Genomic DNA, 7,334 nt, shown 5'->3' with positions numbered 1-7,334 from the left:
TTTTCTGAATATTTGTTTGTCATGAGTTATTTGTAGTACTTTATTCATTTTTTTCATAAAAGGTGCTCTAAAATTATAATGGATATCCCTTCTTCTGTCGATTCAATTCTGGCCTCTGTATAGTAAGAATCACCTTGGAATAAATGAGCCCAAATATCCCTGCTCTGAGGACTGCTCTTACTCCACAAGGCACATGCACACACAAAAACCCCCACCCCATGACCCACCTCAGCCTCCTAGGCTATTTACTACCATGCCTTTCTCAGCCCCAGCCACACTACTTAGGCCAGTATTGGTACACCTCAAGCTAGCCAGATCATATTCTCTTTCCCCTAAAGAATGTACAAATAGTGTCCAGAAATTTCAGTTAATAAGCTTCCTACTAACAAACTTCGTGATTCCTATTATTCTCATTTTCTACCTTATATTTAAAGAAATATAAGCAATCTGTTCAACAGAGAGAGAGAGAGATGAAATGGACATTAAGTGGGAGAAAAGATTTAATAGCTCAACTGGTCCCTGAGATCAAGAGGAAGAAAGACCACCCTTGGTTCTTGTGACATTCCAACTCACCTTACATCCCCTTGGATGCCCAGCAAAAGTAATAAAGCAGCAAAAATATATTTGTTCAAACCCTCCTCCCCAAAACTAGCATTAGTACCCTTGCATGCAAACCCTTTTCTGGGTATTTATTTGTTAAACATCGTACCCATTAAAAAAAAATGTACAACAGCTATTAAGAGATTAAAACAGATACAAGATACAATAAAATTAAAATAGCATAAAACAGTACCTTAAGCTCAATGAGCATTTATGTATTCTAGTCTTAATTTTTGTAGCTGAATTGTATAAGAAGTAATCTATCATGTATGCATTAGCTCAGTCATTGTGTAGATCAAAAGGTAAAACCATCCTAAACAGGAAACCAATATTCTTCCTGTTTAATCAACAAATCTAAAAATTTATTCTTTTCAACTATTTACTCTTGTCCACCACACCATAGTGCTCCACATGTTCATCAAAGTTTTATGACAAAGAGAAAATTTTCATGAGCCACTTTTGTATCCCCACCCCCTTAAAGAAAGAGGAAGGAAAAATTGTTTCATACAGAAGGCGTTAGTTGTATGAATTACAACTGCCACCTAAGTGTGGGCTCATGTAACCAACAGGGATTTTACCTACATCCATTCAGTCAGTTTATGGGGGTTTAAAGAAATTCCAAAGAGTCATCAGAAGAGGAAAAATAAAGGTAATGCTTTTTGCCACACAGGTAGAATCTTTGAAAATATGTGTAATATGTAAAACATTTTGACACCCCCATAAATATTTTTCCAGAATTAAGAGTATAAATTGCTTCTCTTGTTCAAGTGCTTCCTATCAGCCTCTGTAATCACTACTCACAGTAACCTCAACTCCTGCCACAATGTACAAAATGCAACTCTTGTCTTGCATCGCACTGACTCTTGTACTCGTCGCAAACAGTGCACCTACTACTTCAAGCTCTACGAAGGAAACACAGCAACAGTTGGAGCAATTGCTGCTGGATTTACGGTTGCTCTTGAATGGAGTTAATGTGAGTATATTCCCTTTCTTACTAAAATTATTATATATAATTTTTTGAACTGGAGTTCATTTTTTAATGAAAATACATTATGCTTTCTCAGAATTATGAGAACCCTCAACTCTCCAGGATGCTCACGTTTAAATTCTACACGCCCAAGAAGGTAAGTACAACTTTCTATGTTCAATTTATGTCTTAAGAAAATTCAAGTAATATGAAAATTTGTAGCTGATTAGATTAATAGCACTTCATCTGAGGAAAAGAATCAGTAACTTCAATATTTAAAAAAATAACCAATTTGGTAATGAAGCTTCTGTAAAATAGCTTTGCCTATATATTTTTCTGTATGTATTTGGTATGTTTTGGGAGAGGAAGTGGGAAGAGACAATAATAATAAAAAGAAGAAGATAGCAGGAGGGGAAGAATGAAGGGGGGAAATCGGAGGGGTAGACAAACCATGAGAGACGATGGACTCTGAAAAACAAACTGAGGGTTCTAGAGGGGAGGGGGGAAGAATGGGTTAGCCTGGTGATGGGTATTAAAGAGGGCACGTTCTGCATGGAGCACTGGGTGTTATGCACAAACAATGAATCATGGAACACTACATCTAAAACTAATTGATGTAATGTATGGGGATTAACATAACAATAAAAAATTTTTAAAAAAGAATAATATCCCCAGTTTATTGATGGGACAGATTATATTCTTATTATTTAAAAATGTAAAACTTGAGAGAGATTTGATTATATCATTTTACCATGCAAATTATCAAAGTTGATTTCCTATTTTTAAAAATGCTTTATTGTTTTAGGAAAAACTCCTAAGGGTCTACCTTTGAGAGGCAACACAGTACTGGCCAATAGCATAGTCTCTAGGGCCAGATTATCTGAACTGAATTCCCAGCTCTGTTATGTCTTAGCTTTTGTGACCTTGGGCAAGTTACCTACTCTGACTCAGTTTATTATCTACTTATGTGAATGATTATTATATATATACTTCATATAGTTTTGTGAGGATTAATGGGTAAATGTAAAGTACTCAGAACTATGTCAGTCACAGGGTAAATACCATGTAAACATTAGCTATTAGTAAAAGCAAAATTCTCCCTGGGAGTGTAAAGTAAAATTTTGGACTTACACATCTTTTATGCCAATAGACCTAGAGACTTATGATGCTATATGACTTGTTTTCCAAGATTTGGTCTTTTGGGGATTCAGATAGATAAACACAGATCATCCAAGCTCCTATGGCTATACTAGGAATATAAAGTTTCCTAGTAGTTGTGCCAGTCAACAGAGAATGAACATGACTTGGTGCTGGAAAGAGTTTGTCCCAGGGTGAATCCAAGCCCAGAAAAAAAAAAAAAAAAAAAAAAATGGGACTTTAAAGGTCATGGATGCAATGTCATTGATCTCTTATTGAAAGAAATTATGCTTCAAACTACTCCTTTGAAAGATGAAAATAACTTAGAGATGCTTCTTTAACTTAACCAGAGCCACGAAACTCTTAACTCCAGCACCATAAAGATACTAGACTGTTTTCTGAGGGAAATAGCTCCAAGTTGCTGTGCCAAAAACTTAAGCCCTGAACTTGTAGTAACAAGTTGAAAGGGCAGTGGATGGAAATGTCATAAAATGTGTGTGGTGTAGTCCTATCTTCTCTCCCTTTAAAGACTTTTAGAAAGAGAACATGAGATTATGTGCATAATTTAGAGGGTGGTGAAATTCTTTGAAATCTAACAGTTTCTAAATGATGCCTCATCTATTTGAAACCCAAAGTAATGTGATAAGCTCCATTCATTTGTTCATTTTACCACCATTCTATGTTTGCAAAAAAATTTTTAGAAATTTATAAAAAACATTTAATTCAAAGGATGCTATGTTAGAGCTATAAAAAAAAAGAACTAAAATTTAATCTTGGCTCCACCTAATCATGTGACCTTGGGAAAACACTTAAATTCTGAGATTTAGTTTCTTTATTTGTAAAATGGAGATAACAGCACTGCATTGCTATCTCAAGGGGTGGCTGTGAGACTTAAATGGGCTTGTTTGGGAGAAGACACTTTAAAATTATAATGGACCAGAAAAGTATGAAATACTATCATTATAACAGACCACATGGGTGGGTGGGTGTATAGGTCTAAGTCCTGAGAGCCACCCAAAAGTCCTTCAAATATTCTGATCTTTTATTTGGTTGGAACACATAATTTTTTAATATACTTACTATAGAAAAGTAAAAAATTAGGACAGTTATATGACTTGCTATACTGAGAGTCATTACTATGCAGTTAAAATTGTCTCATCTATAAAATGCTGGGATTGTGACAATATCCAAGAGCTACTCTGTCCTTAACATTCTATGATTCTCAACTCTTAGATTATTAAATGTTAGAATTATAGAATGTGATCCTATACTTCCATGCTGTGACTGCTCTGATTCTAATAATTTCTACACAGACTGGAAAATAATTCTCTTTTTGTGATTTGCATTTGGGTACAGAAGTGTTGACTTTTGGCAAAGCCAAATTAAGCTGAAATTATTGATTCATTATTTAACATTTATTTATTTGTTCATTTATTTATTTACTTATTTATTTATTTTAGAGAGAGGGAGTGAGCACAAGCACAAGCAGGGGGAGGGAGAGGGGCAGAGGGAGAGAGGGAGAAGTAGGCTCCCTGCTAAGCAGGGAGCCTGACATGGGGTTCAATCCTAGGCCCCTGGGATCATGACCTGAGCTGAAGGCAGCCACTTAACCCAGGCGCCCCTCATTATGTAACATTTAATGCTAAACATGGGTAGATGAACTCTAGTTTTTCCAGTCTTATAATATAAGCTATATTGGTCCATCTTTACAGTAATGCTGAGAACAGGGAGAATAGTAAAAAACTACTCTTAATAAAATAGAGATTAATTTCTGAATCTGACCTTTAGGGCAAACTGACCTGATAATTATATTTATTATTATTCAAGGCCACAGAATTGACACATCTTCAATGTCTAGCAGAAGAACTCAAACTTCTGGAGGAAGTGCTATATTTAGCTCCAAACAAAAACTTTCACTTGACAGACATCAAGGAATTAATGAGCAATATCAATGTAACACTTCTGAAACTAAAGGTAAGGCATTACTTTATTTGCCCTCCTGAAGATAAAATAAATAGAAGGTCATTTTAAAGTGGTATAACATTTTTATAATTTGTGAACTTCTCATGCATTTTAAGACCACTGTGAACATGAATCATTTTTATGTTAGATGATACACTATGGAGCTGGGAAGTATAATTTAGAGGGTTTCTGCCTACCATCCACCCAGAGATAAGCCCATAACCCAGCACTCTGTCACCTCTCTCTCACATTAATACAAAACTGGGAGTGGGAAAAGACAATTGAATTTCACGGAAAGCAGACAGGTTTTGTTACATATTTTCTAATTCTTTCAGATCATTTTCCAGAATAACCCATACTAATTACCTGAAAGGTTTTAGGATGGGTTTTCCCTATTATTTGGTGGAAGGACTAAGATTTATCTAAAAAACTGGAAACTACTAAAATGGCCAATGGGCTAGATAATTAACTCCTTATTTAGAGGTAATACTTTCAAGAACTTAAGTATTTTTAAATGCACAGGAAATACTAAATATACAAGGGACTCAGGTGATGTGAAGAGATTCATGGCTCTCTTTTCTCATCTCATCTGCCAAAGTACAAACTTCATGAGTTAACAGGCATCCTTAATAGCGTAATTTTAATTACAGTAGAACTAAGTTTCTAAAATTATGTAATTCCAGTTGTTTCCAAATAAGTCATTGTATTAGTAGACTGTTTCTTTCCATCTAATTAAAAAAAAAATACATTGAAATCAATGTCATCTAGACACTGATAGACAATAACTGTGTCAAAAGGTTTGTTCCAAAATTTTTGACCATCAGAAAACTCATTCTAAATTCTTGATGCAAAATTAAGATAAAATTATGTGAAAGTTGGTAAATGTCAGCTATTTTTAAAAATTTAAAATTAAATTAAAAAATTTAAATTTAAATTTAAAAATTAAAAAAAAATTTTAAAAGCTAATTTAAAAAATTTAAACCTTCCCAAGAGATATTTAAATAATTATATGTAAGAGGGCATATAACACTGCAACAGGTTATTTAAAGGGAATACTTATCTTACTAGTTTTATATTTCCATAATAGGAATTACCTCAATTTGAAAAAGTCCTCTCTTTTATCTTGTTATATTTCAAAATATTTTGTCAGCTAGAGGTAGAGTTGAAATAGCTCCTATCAGCAGAGGAGGTTAGTTTCTAAAAAATCAGTCCACAGAACAAAATTTCTAATGTTTAGACTTTAAAAGTTGGGAAACTCACCTGCATTAATACTAAGGTGGAGTAGGAGCGGGTATGAGTATTTATGAAAATGTTCTTCACACAAATTTCTTCCAAACCAAAGCTTATCCTAACATACTCTGGGTTAGTTCTATTTTGCTTTGGGGAACTATGGGGAGATTCACTAAAGTTAAGATAATAGGAGACTTAAGGTTTGAAAAAGAAGTATAATGTGTATATGACTGTATACATATAACCTATAAATAGATATATGCCCAGAGGAAGAGAGGTTTAACAACTTTATTCTGCATGCAGCATTTAATGAAATATTTGTCCAGAACTGTTTTTATTTAAAATGTTTACCTGTATACAATTCAGGAAAAAGAATTCTTGTGCTCACCGAGATGGACAGAATTGACAAATGAGGAAAATCTTAGTTTATATGTATGCTACTATCACTTGGTATCAACATATAACTTTTTGACATGCCCTTTTGATCATTTCAGGAAAATATGAATGATTAATATATTAAACATACTTAAAAGTAAAGGGCATCAGTCGTAAGTTATTCAACTGAGAATAACTATTTATGGGAAGCTACCTTGAACTAAAAAAATTAAAATTTTCTTTTATAGGGATCTGAAACAAGATTCAAATGTGAATATGATGACGAGACAGCAACCATTACAGAATTTCTGAACAAATGGATTACTTTTTGTCAAAGCATCTTCTCAACACTGACTTGATAATTAAGTGTCTCCTATTTAAAATGTACCAGGCTATTTATTGAAATATTTAAAATTCATATTTATTTTTTTGACATATAGTTTGCTACCTTTTGTAATTATTATTCTTATACTTCATATGATAAATATGGATCTTTTAAGATTCTTTTTGTAAGCCCTAGGGGCTCTAAAAACTCAAATTATTTATCCCAAAATATTTATTTTTTTATATTGAATTGTTAAATATACTACCTATGTAGATCAGTTAATAAAATTATTTAATAAAGTTGATGAATAAAAACAAGCCCAGCCATTTATTATCCTGGGAATAGCAGCACAGAGTAAAACATTTCTGAATTACTCATGTGAACTCCTAAGATAGTTAAGATGCTTACAAAACTCACTCTTCCCCTGGAGAGGTATGTGGAATAGGAAATGGGCTTCTCAAAGTTCTCGTTTTCTCCTTTCATAAGCTGATTGGATCCTTAGTTCTAGTCTGAGAAAACCTCATCAAATCACACTACTTTCCTTCTTCAGGTTATGCCTTAAACAAGATGCCAAACACATTACTGAAACTCTTCATATAATTGGTGTGCCTCCCTATCCATTCTCCAGCATCTTACAATGTGCTGTCAGGAGGCTCACCTGTATAACATATATCAAAGGTCTCCCCTGCCCTCTGGATTTCCAGTAGGTCCCACCACTGGGGAGTTCTGGTAGGATGT

General features: G+C 33.9%; 1 protein-coding gene across 1 annotated transcript; it reads left to right on the top strand.

The window, feature by feature from the left end:
* Positions 1-1,393: 1,393 nt before the first annotated feature.
* Positions 1,394-6,903, top strand: IL2 (interleukin 2). Its single transcript, XM_032412734.1, has 4 exons — positions 1,394-1,573; positions 1,665-1,724; positions 4,532-4,678; positions 6,520-6,903. Exons 1-4 carry the CDS (start codon positions 1,424-1,426, stop codon positions 6,628-6,630), a joined length of 468 nt encoding a protein of 155 aa, XP_032268625.1. The 5' UTR covers positions 1,394-1,423; the 3' UTR covers positions 6,631-6,903.
* The last annotated feature ends 431 nt before the right edge of the window (positions 6,904-7,334 follow it).

The sequence above is a fragment of the Phoca vitulina genome, unplaced genomic scaffold, assembly GCF_004348235.1.
Source record: "Phoca vitulina isolate PV1807 unplaced genomic scaffold, GSC_HSeal_1.0 scaffold14, whole genome shotgun sequence".
Classification (NCBI taxonomy): Eukaryota; Metazoa; Chordata; class Mammalia; order Carnivora; family Phocidae; genus Phoca; species Phoca vitulina.
The sequence above is the reverse complement of the archived record's forward strand: the minus strand, read 5'-3'. Positions and strand labels throughout refer to the sequence as shown.